Source organism: Hyla sarda, chromosome 8 (genome assembly GCF_029499605.1).
Source record: "Hyla sarda isolate aHylSar1 chromosome 8, aHylSar1.hap1, whole genome shotgun sequence".
Classification (NCBI taxonomy): domain Eukaryota; kingdom Metazoa; phylum Chordata; class Amphibia; order Anura; family Hylidae; genus Hyla; species Hyla sarda.
Genome location: NC_079196.1, coordinates 184,865,353 through 184,883,870, shown reverse-complemented (window position 1 = coordinate 184,883,870; position 18,518 = coordinate 184,865,353). Strand labels below are relative to the sequence as shown.

General features: G+C 44.7%; 2 protein-coding genes across 6 annotated transcripts in view; both read left to right on the top strand.

The window, feature by feature from the left end:
- The first annotated feature begins 583 nt into the window (after positions 1 to 583).
- The window catches only part of LITAF (lipopolysaccharide induced TNF factor), a 130,323-nt gene continuing 112,388 nt past the window's right edge, over positions 584 to 18,518 (top strand). Inside the window, exon 1 of one of the 3 annotated variants that reach the window (XM_056534320.1) lies at positions 584 to 817. In XM_056534320.1, coding sequence (XP_056390295.1) covers positions 788 to 817 — 30 coding nt within the window. In that variant the 5' untranslated portion in view covers positions 584 to 787. The other 2 variants (XM_056534319.1, XM_056534324.1) reach the window with 2 other exon arrangements.
- Positions 14,990 to 16,762, top strand: LOC130284204 (E3 SUMO-protein ligase ZBED1-like). 3 transcript variants are annotated; one of them, XR_008846945.1, is made up of 2 exons: positions 14,990 to 15,928; positions 16,024 to 16,762. XR_008846945.1 is itself a non-coding variant. In XM_056534318.1 (2 exons), exons 1-2 carry the CDS (start codon positions 15,793 to 15,795, stop codon positions 16,447 to 16,449), a joined length of 561 nt encoding a protein of 186 aa, XP_056390293.1. In that variant the 5' UTR covers positions 14,990 to 15,792; the 3' UTR covers positions 16,450 to 16,762. The 3 variants fall into 3 exon arrangements, 1 of the variants encoding a protein (XP_056390293.1); XR_008846944.1 differs by having other exon boundaries at positions 16,021 to 16,762; XM_056534318.1 differs by having other exon boundaries at positions 14,990 to 15,924; positions 16,021 to 16,762.

Here is an 18,518-nt window from a genome sequence, read left to right as displayed (position 1 = left end):
CTGGGCGGTTCCCGAGACACGTGTCATCAGAGAGGACTTAGACAGAAAAGAACAACGTTAACTTCAGAAGCTCATAAGTGCTGAAAGGATTAAGATTTTTTTATAGAAGTAATTTACAAATCTGTTTAACTTTCTGGAGCCAGTTGATATATAAAAAAAAGTTTTCTCCTGGATAACCCCTTTAAAGATAATTGTACTCTGCAGCTGTTTAGAGTGTAAAACGTTATAGTATTTTTCCCTACCCTCATATTTGGCTCATTGGGGGGGGGGGGGGGGGGGGCATGAAGTGACGGCAAGCATCCAGCAAAGATGTATTATCAGGGCAGTTTTCATTGCTAGAAGTAATAAAGGATGTACAGTGATATCATCACATGAACCCAAGTGCACAGATCCTGCACCCAGGGGGCGCTCCTTCTACAGGGGTATCTGGACACTACAGTGAACTGCAGAGGAGGTAAAAGAGGAGCCTGATGATCTCTCACCTCCTGTTTCCTTTTGCAGCCATCATAATTCAGTGTCTGCCGTCTGTTGTGGATACAAAATGCTGCTGTCAGTCTGAGAGGGATGGGAGGAGGAAAAGTGTTGGTAACCAGTGCAATTTTCTGTAGTAAAGTACAATGTCAGCTGTTAAAAGCTTAATATTTCAGACCACTGTGGGACCAATGAATGAGGCCTGCATCAGTAATAAGCACCTGCAGTAACCATGACAACTACAGGACCACCGCTTATGTCATAATGGAAGATCCCACAAAACAAGGGCTCGCTGCTATGATCAGTGCCATCTTGGATGCACCTTCGGACCTTGAGCTTGACTATGGTATTTTACCCTACCCTTGTGTAATTTGGAGGTTCTAGCAGGGAGAAATGGTTGTCTGCTTTAGACAACATCTTTAACCAAGGGCCGACCTTCCTGAGAGGTGGACCTGGATCTGTAAGGGACAAAAGCAACTCCTGCCTAGCCATCAATATGGAGATGGATATCCCAGCAAGATTTCTCTCACACCCGGTTTAGTATATTTGTATATGTGTTGTCTGTTTTTGTTATTTTATTGTCTGTAAATCATGCAAAATGTGCAAAGTCTTAAACTGTGCTAAGTTACATATCGGTATTTGTCATGAACCGCGACGTGCGGGTGGTAGGCTTATCTCTAAAATCACTATTTGTCTACCCTAGACTGAAAATAATGATAAAAAATTCCCTCTTACACCACCCAATTAAATGATATCGCTGCCACCACCTGCCTGTTTTAAGCCGACAGGAAGCTATCAATCCAATCTGGATATGCTACAATTCCCAAATATAATCTACTATCCCCAGTAGTATATAAAAAACAGGAAAAAGGTTAATCCAAATCTATAATGTAGCCGGACAGGTAAATCTAAGACTATAACTTCAATCTCTCCAAGGACAGTGTACGTCCGTTTTACCAGACATAAGGCGGTACTTAATAAATTAATGATTTATTATGAAAGAAAAATATTCACAGTACATGTAAAATTAGATGTTAACAATACAAAGTTTCACCACACAGAAAATAAAATAAAAAGGGAAAAATCATAGAGTCCTTACTTACAAAAGTTAGAGAGTTCTATCCATGGGGTCTGGTAGGAAATGGCGTCTGGCATCCAAAATTAGATCTTGTCCCCCATGCAAGCGCGCCTAGTCCCCCCAGGTCTGCAGTTTTATACCCTGCTATGGACAGGTGACACCTCTATGTTCAGCCCCTGGACAGGACAAGGAGGAGAGGTAGATGTTGCCACTCCCTTATGATACCTTTATGCCCAAAGAATAGAAAATGGCTTCTATCTTCTATCATGGGCCAGGCACCCACATAATTTTGTTATATTTGGGTTCTCCATCAAATCCTCTTTCTAGGGGTACCTGACATAACCCCCTTATTTTGTATGATTTACCCAGTGCATACAGTTCGGCCAGGGATCAATACACAAGGGTCATGTGATGACTCATTTTAAAGGTAGTATGATGGAGAATCTAACCGTACAAGATAGGGGCTGCGAGCATACTTCCCTGACCCCCCATATTTCATATTTGGAAGATATGGCATCTTCATCAATTGATCTATTGACATCAGGCCTTGGAGTCTGCTTGGCTGTGAAGGTGTAACCTTTCCTGTCATAGAACAGCTGTGTTAATGAACCCCCTGCTAGGGTTAGTCCCGCCTATACCCAGGCTGGATAGACATGTAGGCTCCATGGTGCCCTGATCAAAAGAGAATTAATTGCCCCCCACTGGCCACTGGATGCTATTGCTCAGATTGTCGTCTCCGGACAGTTAGACCAAACAGAAGGGATTCTTTGAAATGTTCAGCGATGCAGATAGGTGTGTAATGGAATTAACAATCTGCATACCGATGAAATTTGGCAGACCATGTACCTCCAGTAATGAATGACAAGCAATCCAAATGCAACATGAATACATATTTTGCCATGGTATATGACAACAATCACCCTGCAACATGGATATATTTTGCCATGGTATATGACAGTATTCCCCTTTAAGCCCAAGGGAGGTGCAACTCTCCAGTCATGGCTTCCTCGAGATTTCCTCCTTCACAGAGGGGCCTTTTTCTCACCTGAGTACCGGAGGATGACTCTTCTTGAGTCTGAGGTTTTCCATTTTCAGTGTAATTTATCATTTTAAATAAAATTGTGATACACAGAATGTAGAAAAGGATAGCGCAACTTCTGCAAGTTTACGTTCATACATAGACTAATGAAACTTTGAAACACAAGAAGGAAAAACTAAAACATGTACCGAGAGATGAATTAAGAGTACCATGGGTCCTGTGCCCAGTATCAGGAGCAGAGAGTAATCTGGTCTCAGTGTAGGCCTCAAGTCTGATTCTGCCTGTGGTTTGCACTGTTACAGTGGCGCTCCAGCCTGACTCTCCAGCCGTGAGCGCTCCCTGCGGGACGCGCCTGCATGTGACTCTCAGCCCGTCACTCACCTTCTTGTGTCTCTGCTCCCTGGTGTTCCCGCAGCTCCGGCGTGCGTGCCTCCGCCTCCTAGGGTGCGCGCACACCGGAGCACTGTTTCTTAAAGGGCCAGTACCCAATTAATTTAAGTGTCTGCACCTATCCCTTGTCCATAAGTATCTGCTCCTCCCTGTTCCCTGTGCCGGATCTTTGGTTGACTAAGCCTTAGTGAAGTCCTGTTTCCCAGAGTCTGTGTATCTGTTCCTGTTCTGTCCTATCCTTTACGTGTGTTACTGCCCTGTCCTGCTGTCATCCCGCCACTTCCTGCCAGCCACGTCCTGCCAGTCTCTGCCAGGTCACCCCCCAGCTACCTGTGTGGCTCTGGTGAAAACCAGTGGCACCTTAGACCCCGCTCCCGGGCACGGCTCAAGTCTCCTTCCACACAGGCCCAGAGGATCCACCACCTGCTGTTCACCTGCCGTGATTCCTAACATGCACTAACTGCTTTCAACTGTATGTGCATGTGCCCATACAGCACAAAGGGGGAAATTAATCAAAACCTCTGTAGAGAAAGAGTAAAGCAGTTGCCCATAGCAACCAATCATGTTGCTTCCTTCATTTTTTTAGGCCTTTTAAAAATGGAAGAGCGATCTCTAAGCTTCAGTAAACAACCGGTTCTCCAACAGACTCAAGTCAATGGGATCCTTTGAGACCCGATGGAGTCCCATGTGCTCCGTAACGGCCCCAAAAGCAGGTCAGACTGGACTCCATGTGAACTTAGCCTTACATATATTTTTCCTTCCTTGTCAGTGATTCAGAGGGTGCTTTTCATGGCTAAGCAGAAACAGACTCCTCTCACACCTTGATACTGTCAACTCGTGAGTCACTGAAAGTTTTAGTTGATATAATTCCATTGGGGCAGTTGGTTTTGTCCCAAGCTCTACAATATAAGATTGACTACACAGCAGCTCTTATGGACACTAGTGTTGAGCGTAAATATTTGAAATGCAAATTTTTCTCTGTGAATATCGGCACTTCCTGATTTCGCGAATATTTAGAATATAGTGATATATATTCATAATGCCGAATATTCTTTTTTTATGCAAATTTTTTATGCGAACTTATGCAAATATCGGCACTTCCAGACTTGACACTGATCCCTCCCTTCTTTTAGGTGAAACATATAATTGCGCATGTGCACAATGCGAATTTCATGACAAATTTTTGCATGGAAAAATAATGAGAACGAACATAGCGAATATGCGAATTTCGCAAACAGTACGAATACTCATCCATATATTCACAAAATATCGGAAAACTCAAATATGGCCCCTGCCACTCTTCACTAATGGACACCCTTAGTCACAATTTGTATGCACAGAGCAGGTACAAGGTTTGGATACAGGGCCCAGCTTCTAGCTGACTGTCAATCAAACAGGGACAGAGATGGGAGGGGCAGCAAGGAGACCTTCCAGTCCTCAGCACTTTTAGGAGCTAGGAAACACCTCCTTCCAGCATCTTTGTACATTTTGAAAGCACAGAGAGATATATCAAAGGTACAATATGTCTTTTTGCAGCTATCAAACAGTGTCGGCGGTTTAGAATGTGAATTGCAGCTGACAGATTCCCTTAAAAAATTCATGGCTTACCTTGAGAATAGGCCATCAGTATTAGATAGATGGAAGTCTCATCGGTTTTCTTTAGTCAAGTTTTCTTCACTATTATGTTCTTAGTCTGCAACTCAAATAAAAATCAATATACAAACAGTGGAATCTTTGGAGTTTATCACACATAGCATCCCTATCAATAAAAGTGCCATCAGTCTTATCAGCCTTATTTTTTTGCCATTCAATAACACAAAAAAGCCTTTATCTGTCCCAATCCCTTGCCAAAAGTTCCCAATAGTCATCTAAATATACCCTCATAACAATGTGACTGCCATAGAGGTCTCCATAATATTGGGTGCCAGGCACATATGTCCAAAAGGCTCTTGCAACATTGTATTCAGAATTTGTACACATTTTGGTTGATGGATAACTTTGCATTACATTTTGGTAATAGATCAGTGTGCAAAGAAGTAATAATAGGTGACCATGCACCTTCACATCCCTATAAAATTAGTTTTCAAGTGTTTCCAACATTGCAGTATTGTTTTACTCTAATTCTATGGTGATGAGTGCCCTCTACTGGTCATCTTTAGATACTGCATCAGTTGTCTAACGTTATACCACTTTTTAGATTATCTTAGCTCTATCTTACATCTTACTATCTATCTTCTAGCTTATCTTACATGTTTCTTTGTGTCAGTATTGCCAAATTTTTACCCCATTTCAGACCATGCCCCTTTCTTCTACGCCACGCCCCTTGTTGGACAAGGAGCCAAAACAAGGAGCCAAAAAATAAAGTGACGAGGGGGCACTCCCTCCGTCTGGAGAAGAAAAGGTTTAGTCTCAAGGGGCGACACGCCTTCTTTACCATGAGAACTGTGAACTTATGGAACAGTCTACCTCAGGAACTGGTCACCGCAGGAAAAATTAACAGCTTTAAAACAGGATTAGATACATTCCTGGAACAAAATAACATTAATGCTTATGAAGAAATATAAAATCCCATCCCTTCCCCAATATCGCGCCACACCCCTACCCCTTAATTCCCTGGTTGAACTTGATGGACATATGTCTTTTTTCGACCGTACTCATTATGTAACTATGTGAATTCGGGTAGAAAAACAGACATGGTCGCACATCTACAATCTTGTATAATGATCTGATTGCTTCTCAGCATAATATCAAAAACTAACAGGTTGTTAGTATACATTTTTGATGAAAAAGTACAAGCCCACTCGCCACGTCAAGGCCACCTATTCAGAATGGGTCCCTAACGTCCCTAGCATAAAATGGCGCAGCACCGGGCGGCGACCACCACCGCCACGACTCCAATGCCCACAAGGGGGAACGACCCACCGGCAGAGCGGCCCCAATGCCACTCAAACCAGTCTATGGGCCACCGACAACCCCCCCCCCCCCAGACACGGCGCCGTGTCTGCGGGGGGAGGGTGCGGCCCATAGACTGGTTTGAGTGGCATTGGGGCCGCTCTGCCGGTGGGTCGTTCCCCCCCTGTGGGCACTGGTGTCACGGCGGTGGTGGTCGCCGCCCGGTGCTGCGCCATTTTATGCTAGGGACGTTAGGGACCCACTCTGGATAGGTGGCCTTGATGTGGCGAGTGGGCTTGTACTTTTTGATCAAAAATGTATACTAACAACCTGTTAGTTTTTGATATTATGCTGAGAAGCAATCAGATCATTATACAAGATTGTAGATGTGCACCATGTCTGTTTTTCTACCCGAATTCTAACTATGTAACTATGTTTGATAAACCTGGCACAGTTTAGACCAGTAGTCTTCAACCTGCGGACCTCCAGATGTTGCAAAACTACAACTCCCAACATGCCCGGACAGCCGTTGGCTGTCCGGGCATGCTGGGAGTTGTAGTTTTGCAACATCTGGAGGTCCGCAGGTTGAAGACCACTGGTTTAGACCATCTAATAGTTGACTCAAATTGTGCCAGAATCTTGCAGTATTATTTGGACATGATTTTGGTGCATACTAGTGTTCTATTATAAACAACGCCCCTTTTATCCAGAAGCAACACCCTTCTACTGAAGCCATGCCCCAATGTCGGACGCTACTCAAAACGTTTCTTAAACACATAATAAATGCGGTGCACAGGGTATAAGCCTGTTCTGCGGGTGCAGACTTCTGGTGCAATTAAAGGTGTACTCCACCCCTAGACATCTTATCCCCTATCCTAAGGATCGCCGCTGGGGACCCCCGCGATCTCCCTGCTGTACCCATCATTCGTTTAGAGCGTTTTGCGAAGTTCGCTCTGTGCACCGGATGTCTGGGGTGCCGCAGCCAAGACCCCAGCAGCGGGACCCCTGCCATCAGACATCTTATCGCCTATCCTTGGGATAGGGGATAAAAAGATGTCTAGGGGCGGAGTACCCCTTTAATGATAAGTCTAGGCCAGTATATTTTATTTTACTGTGTTTTTTGTACATTGGAAGTGAAGGTTTATTAAAAACGGGCAAAAAGTATTTGTGTGAATAACGATGTGTGCTTAATGTAGATAATTTATACATGTAACCCTTTTCCTGTTATACAGCTGATAGTTTGTTCTTATAAGAATGGTTACAAATTCTATAGATGTGACCCTCATACCTATACCAGTGAGTGCTACTGAAACTGGGAGGCTCCCCTGGTTGTTGGTGAGGTGTAACTGAGGTCAGTTTTTAAAGTAGTGGTTTCAAGCTGCTCTGTACTTACAATGGCTGCAGTAATCTCTTTTAAAGGGTAGCTCCCACCATCCTATTTTTTTTTTTTTTTGCTAGCCCGTCCCCCCCCTCCCCCTGCTACGGCACTAGCCCGTTCCCTCCTTCCCCCCCCCCCCCCCGCCCCGCATACCCCGTTCCCTCCGGCAGCGGGCGTGCAGGGACAGCGGCGGCAACGAGGCGGCGGCGATGTGCGGGAGGAGTGGCCTCCCAGCCAGTGGCCGGGGAGCCAATGCGCTTGCTCCCGCCTGTCTGATTGACAGGCAGGGAGCGGGTGCAGCCTAACTGAAAAAGGACTGATTGCCACTCCAAAATCAGTCCTTTTTCAGTAGCCGGTTTTTAAATGTAAATTAAACCTTTTTAATGAAAAAAAATAATAATAAAAGTATATTAGAGATATGTTGTAGTACATACCGTATATACTCGAGTATAAGCCGACCCGAGTATAAGCCGAGGCCCCTAATTTCAACCCAAAATCCCAGGAAAAGTTATTGACTCGAGTATAAGCCTAGGGTGGGAAATACATTATCCCCCCCTGTCATCATCCAGACCCCCATCATTAACATCCTCATCATCATCACCGCCTGTCATCATCCAGACCCTCATCATCATCACCTGTCATCATCCCCTTGTCATCATCCCACACCCCCCCTTCATCATCCCCTTGTCATCATCCCCTTGTAATCATCCCACACCCCCCCTTCATCATCCCCTTGTAATCATCCCACACACCCCCCCTTCATCATTCCCTTGTCATCATCCCCACCCCCCTTCATCATCCCACACCCCCCCCTTCATCATCCTCTTGTCATCATCCGCCCTCAGTGGTTTTCAACCTGCGAACCTCCAGAGGTTTCAAAACTACAACTCCCAGCAAGCCCGGGCAGCCATCGGCTGTCCGGGCTTGCTGGGAGTTGTAGTTTTGAAACCTCCGAAGGTCCGCAGGTTGAAGACCACTGCAGCCTTCGACATCCTCCAGCCCCCTCTCACCCCCTTTAGTTCTGTACAGTACTCGCCTCCGCTCGGCGCTGGTCCGATGCTGCAGGGCTGTCCAGAGAGGAGGTCGTCCGGTGGGATAGTGGTTCTGGGCTGCTATCTTCACTGGGGGCGCCTCTTCTCCGAGCTGCGGGCCCGGAATAGAGGCGTTGCCTGGACGATGACGCAGAAGTACGTTGGTAATGAAACGTTGGTACCTCTGCGTCGTCGTCAAGGCAACGTGACTATTCTGAGGCCGGGCCCGAAGCGCTTAGAAGAGGCCTCCTCGGTGAAGATAGCAGCCCGGAACCACTATCCCACCGGACGACCTCCTCTCCGGACAGTCCTGCAGCACCGGACCAGCGCCGAGCGGAGGTGAGTACTGTACAGAACTAAAGGGGGGTGAGAGGGGGCTGGATGATGTCGAAGGCCGCAGTGGTCTTCAACCTGCGGACCTCCGGAGGTTTCAAAACTACAACTCCCAGCAAGCCCGGACAGCCGATGGTTGCCCGGGCTTGCTGGGAGTTGTAGTTTTGAAACCTCTGGAGGTCCGCAGGTTGAAGACCACTGCGGGTGGAGAGTTCACTCGAGTATAAGCCGAGGGGGGTGTTTTCAGCACGAAAAATCGTGCTGAAAAACTCGGCTTATACTCGAGTATATACGGTACTACAACATCAAAAAATAAAGTTGGTGACAGTGCCCAATTAAGATAGATTTCCACACAGGTTTTTTTCAGGTGTTTTTAGGAATACTGCCACCACTGCTTTTTCTGTGCCAAAGCCCGAAGCGTATTAAAATGGAATGGGAAATAAAAAGTAAAAACTACTGGATCCACTTCTGACTGAAAAAAAAACCTTTGTGGAAACCTAGCTTAAAAGAAGAGAAGCATTCCGGGAATTTATGATTCACTCAGCCTGGGTGCTTTCCAGGGACGACAATCACAACACTGCTGAAGGAGGACGATCGCATTGGGGGACCGGAGTAGAACACTGGAGGCACTGTGGGAGCGCTGGAGTTAAGTAGATGTTTTTTTTGTTTTTTTTAGATACCACACAAAGGCCATAGTTAGAAAAAAAATCTCTCCCACCAGAATTTTTCTTTAAAGGGGTACTCTGGAGAAAAACAGATTTGTAAATTACTTTTATTTTTAAATCTTAACCCTTCCAGTACTTATCAGCTGCTGTATGCTCCACAGGAAGTTCTTTCCTTTTTAAATTTATTTTCTTTTCTGTCTGACGACAGTGCTCTCTGCTGACACCTCTGTCTGTCTCAGGAACTGTCAGGATAGAGCAGGATAGGTTTGCTATGGGGATTTGCTCCTGCTCTGGACAGTTCCTGACATGGACAAAGGTGTCAGCAGAGAGCACTGTGGTCAGACTGGAAAGAAATTTACCTCTTAATGACCGAGCATTTTTCAGGAAAATGTATACGTCATCTTCTGACCCCTATAACTTTTTTTATTTTTCCGCGTACGGGTCAGTATGAGGGCTCATTTTTCGCACCATGATCTGGTTTTGATCGATACCATATTTGTATTGATCAGACTTTTCGATCGCTTTATATTCATTTTTTCGTGATATAAAAAGTGACCAAAAATACGCTATTTTGGACTTTTGAATTTTTTTGCGCGTACGCCATTGACCGTGTGGTTTAATTACTGATATATTTTTATAATTCGGACATTAACGCATGCAGCAATATCACATTTGTTTCTTATTTTTTATTTACACTGTTTTTTTTTCAATGGGAAAAGGGGGATGATTCTAACTTTTATTAGGGAAGGGGTTAAATTATCTTTTCTAAAGGGGTTATCCAGGAAAAACTTTGTTTTATATTTATCAACTGGCTACAGAAAGTTAAACAGATTTCTAAATTACTTCTATTAAAAAACCTTAGTCCTTTCAGTACTTATGAGCTGCTGAAGTTGAAGTTGAGTAGAAGCAAATCCCCATAGCAAACCTCTTCTACTCTGTAGAAGAAAGAACGAAGATGGCACTCACCACATCAGAGGTAACGGTAATGCTTTATTTCGGTGACCGGCAGATTACAGCATTACCATTACCTCTGATGTGGTGAGTGCCATCTTCGTTCTTTCTTCTACATGTCCTACACTGAATTCTGGATTGAGCACGCTGCCAGAGTTTATACGGATTAGGTGTCCAGTGCATCATTATCGGGTCTTTTGTACCTACGCTTTGTCTTTTACAGTCTTTCTTCTACTCTGTGTAGTTCCCGAGACAAGCAGAGATGTCAGCAGAGAGCACTGTTGACAGACAGAAAACAACAACCGAACTTCAGCAGCTAATAATTATTGGAATGATTAAGATTTTTTAATAGAAGTAATTTACAAATCTGTTTAACTTTCTGGAGCCAGTTGATATATAAAAAGAAGTTTTTTTCCTGGAATACCCCTTTAACTTTTTTTTTCCACTTTTTTTTTGCAGTGTTAACCCCTTAACGACGCAGGACGTATATTTACCTCCTGCGCCGGCTCCCGCGATATGAAGCGGGATCGCGCCGCGATCCCGCATCATATCGCGTCGGTCCCGGCGCTCATCAACGGCCGGGACCCGCGGCTAATACCACACATCGCCGATCGTGGCGATGTGCGGTATTAACCCTTTAGAAGCGGCAGTCAAAGCTGACCGCCGCTTCTAAAGTGAAAGTGAAAGTGACCGGGCTGCTCAGTCGGGCTGTTCGGGACCGCCGCGGTGAAATCGCGGTGTCCCGAACAGCTGACAGGACACCGGGAGGGCCCTTACCTGCCTCCTCGGTGTCCGATCGGCGAATGACTGCTCCGTGTCTGAGATCCAGGCAGGAGCAGTCAAGCGCCGATAACACTGATCACAGGCGTGTTAATACACGCCTGTGACCTGTGTAAATGATCAGTGTGCGCAGTGTTATAGGTCCCTATGGGACCTATAACACTGCAAAAAATTTTTTAAAGAAAAGTGTTAATAAAGGTCATTTAACCCCTTCCCTAATAAAAGTTTGAATCACCCCCCTTTTCCCATAAAAAAAATAAAACAATAAACATAAACATATGTGGTATCGCCGCGTGCGTAAATGTCCAAACTATAAAAATATATCATTAATTAAACCGCACGGTCAATGGCGTACGCGCAAAAAAATTCCAAAGTCCAAAAAAGCGTATTTTGGTCACTTTTTATACCATTATAAAATGAATAAAAAGTGATCAAAAAGTCTGATCAAAACAAAAATCATACCGATAAAAACTTCAGATCACGGCACAAAAAATGAGTCCTCAAACCGCCCTGTACGTGGAAAAGTAAAAAGTTATAGGGGTCAGAAGATTACATTTTTAAACGTATACATTTTCCTGCATGTAGTTATGATTTTTTCCAGAAGTGCGACAAAATCAAACCTATATAAGTAGGGTATCATTTTAACCGTATGGACCTACAGAATAATGATAAGGTGTAAATTTTACCGAAATATGCACTGCGTAGAAACGGAAGTCCCCAAAAGTTACAAAATGGCGTTTTTTCTTTGATTTTGTCGCACAATGATTTTTTTTTCCGTTTCGCCGTGCATTTTTGGGTAAAATGACTAATGTCACTGCAAAGTAGAATTGGCGACACAAAAAATAAGCCATAATATGGATTTTTAGGTGGAAAATTGAAAGGGTTATGATTTTTAAAAGGTAAGGAGGAAAAAACGAAAGTGCAAAAACGGAAAAACCCTGAGTCCTTAAGGGGTTAAAGCTCCCATAGGGGACTATAACACTGCAGACACTGACTTTTACATTGATCTTTATTATCCCATAGGATAACATAGATCAATAATTCTGCCGCTTGATTGCTCATTCCTGGATCTCAGGCACTGAGCAGGCATTTGGCGATCGGACAGCATGGAGGCAAGGTAAGAGACCCTCCTCGTGTCCTACAGCTGTTCGGGATGCCGCGATTCCACCGCAGCGATCCCGAACAGTTCCCTGAGCTAACCGGCAGCAGTTTCGTTTCACTTTAGACGAAGCGTCCAAAGTGTTAGCGCGCGGCACTGCGATCAGTGCCATGCGCTATTAGCCACGGGTCCCGGCCGTTGCTAGGTGCCGGGCCCGACCGCTATGACGCGGGGCCACGCCGTGGCCCCTGCGTTATGGTAAGGGAAAGGACTCAGGACATATCGGTACGTCCTTGGTCCTTAAGGGGTTAAAAAGAAAAGAACTTCCTCCAGAGCATACAGCAGCTGATAAGTGCTGGAAGGAATAAGATTTTTTAATAGAAGTAATTTACAAATCTGAATTCGGGTAGAAAAACAGACATGGTGCACATCTACAATCTTGCACAATGATCCAATTGCTTCTCAGCATAATATCAAAAACTAACAGGTTGTTAGTATACATTTTTGATCAAAAAGTACAAGCCCACTCGCCACGTCAAGGCCACCTATTCTGAGTGGGTCCCTATCGTCCCTAGCATAAAATGGCGTAGCACCGGGCGGCGACCACCACCGCCGTGACACCAGTGCCCACAGGGGGGAATGACCCACTGGCAGAGTGGCCCCAATGCAACTCAAGCCAGTCAATGGGCCGCACCTCCCCGCAGACACGGCGCCACGGCAGCAACGGACGCCGCACAGCACCACACCAGTGTGAACAAGGTGTAATAGCTCACTTACCTTGCTCTCCCAGTCAGACTGGGAGGCAACTAGGAAAGAAATGGCCCTTGTGTAGCTAACTACTACTCATATAGGGTTGGGCTGAGGGGGTCGGGAAGAGTGCAGCACATGTTCAAACAAAAAAAAAGGAGGGGATAGAGATTGTAGATGTGCACCATGTCTGTTCTTCTACCCGAATTCACACTGTGATTTCTATCTCCTCCTTTTTTTTTTTTTTTTGTTTGAACACGTGCTGCACTCTTCCCCACCATTTCTTTCCTAGCAGCCTCCAAGTCTGACTGGGAGAGCATGGTAAGTGAGCCATTACACCTTGTTCACACCGGTGTGGTGCCGTGCGGCGTCCGTTGCTGCCGTGGCGCCGTGTCTGCGGGGGGGGGGGGGCGGGTGTTGCGGCCCATAGACTGGTTTGAGTGGCATTGGGGCCGCTCTGCCGGTGGGTCGTTCCCTCCTGTGGGCATTGGTGTTGCGGCGGTGGTGGTCGCCGCCCGATGCTGCGCCATTTTATGCTAGGGACGTTAGGGACACACTCTGGATAGGTGGCCTTGACGTGGCGAGTGGGCTTGTACTTTTTGATAAAAAATGTATACTAACAACCTGTTAGTTTTTGATATTATGCTGAGAAGCATTCAGATCATTATACAAGATTGTAGATGTGCACCATGTCTGTTTTTCTACCCGAATTCACACTGTGATTTCTATCCCCTCCTTTTTTTTTTTTTGTTTGAACATGTGCTGCACTCTTCCCCACCCCCTCAGCCCAACCCTATATAAGTAGTAGTTAGCTAGACATGGGCCATTTCTTTCCTAGCCGCCTCCCAGTCTGACTGGGAGTGCATGGTAAGTTAGGCTGGGTTCACACTACGTTTTCTCCCATACGGGAGCGCATACGGCAGGGGGGAGCTAAAACCTTGCGCTCCCGTATGCCTTCGTATGCGCTCCCGTGTGTCATTCATTTCAATGAGCCGGCCGGAGTGAAACGTTCGGTCCGGTCGGCTCATTTTTGCGCCGTATGCGCTTTTCCCCCGGACCTAAAACTGTGGTCAACCACGGTGTGAGGTCCGGTCGTAAAAGCGCATACGGCGCAAAAATGAGCCGACCGGACCGAACGTTTCACTCCGGCCGGCTCATTGAAAGGAATGACACACGGGAGCGCATACGAAGGCATACGGGAGCGCGAGGTTTTAGCTCCCCCCTGCCGTATGCGCTCCTGTACGGGAGAAAACGTAGTGTGAACTAGGGATGTAAGAAAAAATCGATTTGCGCGATTATCGCGATTTTTTGTTCCGCGATACTGAATCGATTTTAAAATTCTGAGAATCGATTTTTTTTTAATAAATTATTATAATTAACATGCTACCGCGAGACTACAGACTCAGAACAAACAGGAAGGAGAACGTACGCAGTCTATGCACTCACAGGACAACTCTCGCGGGATCTTGTTCTTTCTCAGCTGCGAGTCGCAGCTGAGAAAGAACAAGATCCCGCGAGAGTTGTCCTGTGAGTGCGTATGTTCTCCTTCCTGTTTGGTCTGAGTCTGTAGTCTCGCGGTAGCTGCTGCAGAGTGAACGCTGCATCAACATGGCTGGCAATGAAAAAGAGATTCGGGACGCGCCGGGGAGTTATAAGGCGGGCATTTGGACTCATTTTGGATTCTACAATAAACCAGGGAGTAAGGAGTATGACAAGAGCCATGCAGTGTGCAAAATATGTGAGGCCAGAATCAAATACTGCGGGAATACGACAAACCTACGTGCCCACATGGCCAGGCATCATGGCGACATAGAGGTAAACTTAAAACAAGCAGCTAGTACCACTACCCCCGCTTCTCAGAGGACTCTTGACCAAGCTAATACTGCCAAGTTTCCACCAGGCTCGATTCGTGCAACAAGAATAACACAATCTGTGCTCTATTTCATTTGCAAAAACCTGCGCCCTCTTAGTGTGGTGGAGAACGAGGGCTTTCAGATTATGGTGAAAGAGATGGAGCCCCGCTACGCCCTACCCTCCCGACAATACATCACAGACATCGCTTTACCGAAGATGTACAAAGATGTAAAGTAGGTTGTGCTGGAGGAACTGAGTTCTGCCGGGAGAGTGGCTTTGACATGTGATGCTTGGACTTCCAGATGCACCGAGTCGTACGTGACCATAACAGCTCATCACATTACGGGCGAGTGGAAGTTAGTCTCACACGTGCTGCAAACGCGAGCCATATATGACAGCCACACTGGCGAAAACATTGCAGGTTTGCTCCGTGGTGCTCTTGATGAATGGGGCTTGACTGCTAAAGATCCCGTTGTCGTCACAGATAATGCTGCCAATATGGCTGTGGCTGCTAGACTTGCACAGGTTAGCCACATTCAGTGTTTTGCTCACAGCCTAAACCTAGCCTCACAGAAAGCACTTAAACTACCATCAGTGGCCAGACTGCTTGGAAGAATTAGGCGTGTCACTGGCTTTTTTAGGCGCAGTGCAATAGCCAGTCACCAGCTAAATCTCAAACAGGACCAACTCCAGCTACCAAAGCACAGGCTGATTACAGATGTCGTTACACGCTGGAATAGCTCCTATGACATGACTGAGAGGTTTTTAGAACAGCAACCAGCAATATGTGCAGCACTTCTTTCCAATGAGGTCAGGAAAAATGAAAAGGATATCTTCACATTGACTGAGTCAGACATCACATGTGCAGAAGAGGTCCTGAAAGCTCTGAAGCCTATGAAAGATGCCACATTAGTGATGTCAGAGGAGAGCATGCCAACACTGTCACTGATTGCACCACTTCATGCCAAGCTCATCATGGGCACTGAACGAAGTCCTGATGATTCAGATACAGTCAAGGATATTAAGGAAGCAATAGCACAAGATCTAAAAAAAAAGATATGCAAATGAAAAGGAGACCCTGTACATGGCATCAGCTGTTGACCCTCGGTTCAAGAATCTACCCTTCCTCCCTGCTGATGAGGCTGATGACATCTACGCACGACTGACTGAAGCTGTGGAGGTTGAGATACAAAAGCTAACTACTACTTCTACTATGGTAGGTGAGTGAAGGCATCAAAGCAATATTGAGTTTGACATTATGTTATTTATATCTTAAGTTTCAATTTGATTACTGCTTGTTTTTGTTTTTCAGCAGCAAGAAGAAGAGGAGGACAAAGAAGACAATCAACCAGCAACTAACATCCAGCCACCCATGAAGAAACCCAGAGCATCATGTGCATTGGCTGAGCTGCTTGGACAAACTTTTTCCTTTGACAAACACCATCGAGCACAAAAATCTGCACATGATGTTGCAGCAACTGAAGTTAGAATGTTTAGAGATGAAACCCCCTTGCCTCTCAGTGATGACCCTCTTGACTGGTGGAGGAAGCACATTGCAGAGTATCCTCACATAGGTAGAGTAGCAAAGTGTTTCCTCTGCATCCCTGGTACAAGTGTCTCTGCAGAACGAGTTTTCTCCACTGCAGGAGACATTGTGTCTGCACAAAGAAGTGTCCTTAAAGCTGGGCATGTAGATCAGCTTGTGTTCCTCAACAAGAATCTTAAGATGAAGAAAAAATAAGCTCAGTAGCTCACATGTTCCATCCTTTTAGTCATAGTAGTCATGTCATAGGAGCTATTCCAGGCGTTGGCGTTTGTTATACTGCAAACATGTTTTGCTGACGTTGCACTTTTAACAGTGTAGGGTTTTATAATAGTTGTCTAACTTGTCTTACTACGTCTACTACAGATGTACATATTCTGCAGAAACACTTGTACCATGGATGCAGACAAAACACTTTGTAGTGTACTCTACCTTTTTGAGGAGGATACTCTACTATTCCAGGCGTTGGCCTTTGTTTTATACTGCACAGATGTTTTGCTGTGCCTGTTGCACTTTTAAGTGTAGAGTTTATAATTGTTGTGTTACTGTTATCAATAACTAACTATTAAGTAAATATCTACACTTAAAAGTGCAACAGCTAAACATCTGTGCAGTATAAAAAAAAAAAGTCCTGGAAGCAGAGTATCCTCCTCACATAGGATTAGAATATTGCGCATAATGGCCCAGATTTATCAAACTGTGTGACAGAAAAAATAGAGAAATTTCCCCCCAGCAACCAATCACAGCTCAGCTAACGAGCTCTGGTAAAGTGAAAGCTGAGCTGTGATTGGCTGCTGGGGGGAAATCTCTCCACTTTTTCTCTCACACAGTTTGATAAATCTGGGCCAATGAGTTTTCTCCACTGCAGGAGACATTGTGTCTGCACAAAGAAGTGTCTTTATAGCTGGGCATGTAGATCAGCTTGTGTTTCTCAACAAGAATCTTAGTAGATTACATAACATTACAATGCAAAAAAAAACCTTGCATGTTCCATCCTTTTATACTTACTTATAGTCATGTCATAGGAGCTATTCCAGGCGATGGCCTTATACTCCTGGTACTCCACACAAATGTTTTGCTGTTGCACTTGTAAGTTTAGGGTTTCATAATAGTTGTCTAACTTGTACCACGTCTAGTATGTACTTATTCTGCAGTCACTTGTAGCAGGGGGGCAGACAAAACACTTTGCTAGTACTGTGAGGAAGATACTCTGCTATTCCAGGCATTGTCCTTTTTTGTGTTAATGCTCTCACCGCTGTTTTCCTATTACACTAGTGTAGAGTTTATATAGTTGTCTCCACTCTTACTGTGCTAGTAGTACAGTAAGGCAACTATAAAAAAATAACACTACACCAGTGCAACAGCAAAACAGCTGTGCAGTATAACAAAGGCCAACGCCTGGAATAGCAGAGTCGTATGTGTGAGGACTAGGATTATGGATACTCTGCTATTCCAGGCGTTGGCCTTTTGTGTTACTGAACAGATATTTTGCTGTTGCACCTTTAAGTGTAGAGTTTGTCTACTGTTATATATTGCACCTTAAAGCTTAAAGGAACATTTAACAGTTGAAGTTGGTAGCCTTTATGTTAACTCTGAAAATGCATTAAAGCAGGATTGCACTTTATTTTATTTTTTTGTAAAAAACATACTGGAAGGAATAACCTTATTTATAAGGCACATGCCTTCGTATTTTATTTATGTTATACAGAATTGTATTTATTTGTGAAATCTAGTATCAAACCTCAGCTAAGCTGTCAAAAAGTATTAGGTTTGTTATAAAAAAAAAGAAAAAAAATCCTGCAAGCACAAGAGTTTGTTGCTTAAACACTTGTTTGACTTTGTAAGTCCTCATTGTTCTTAAGAAAAAATAAATGTATATTTAATACAGTACATCTTTGTGTGAATGTAGTATTGATGTGTAGAATAAGTTTTCCCAAGCTTTTAATAGGGAATATCGCGATATATCGCGATATATCGCCATCATGACAGTATCGCGATATATCGCGATATATCGAATCGCCACCCTGGTATCGCGATTCGAATCGAATCGCCAAATTATTGGCGATTCACACCCCTAGTGTGAACCCACCCTTACATAGTTACATAGTTAGTACGGTCGAAAAAAGACATACGTCCATCAAGTTCAACCAGGGAATTGAAGGGTAGGGGTGTGGCGCGATATTGGGGAAGGGATGGGATTTTATATTTCTTCATAAGCATTAATGTTATTTTGTTCCAGCAATGTATCTAATCCTGTTTTAAAGCTG

Bases quoted from the DNA above. Each gene is read 5' to 3' on its own strand.
- LOC130284204 (XM_056534318.1), top strand. From the start codon at position 15,793: ATGGCATCAGCTGTTGACCCTCGGTTCAAGAATCTACCCTTCCTCCCT. The intron at 15,925-16,020 runs GTAGGTGAGTGA...TTTGTTTTTCAG, and splicing joins TAACTACTACTTCTACTATG to CAGCAAGAAGAAGAGGAGGA.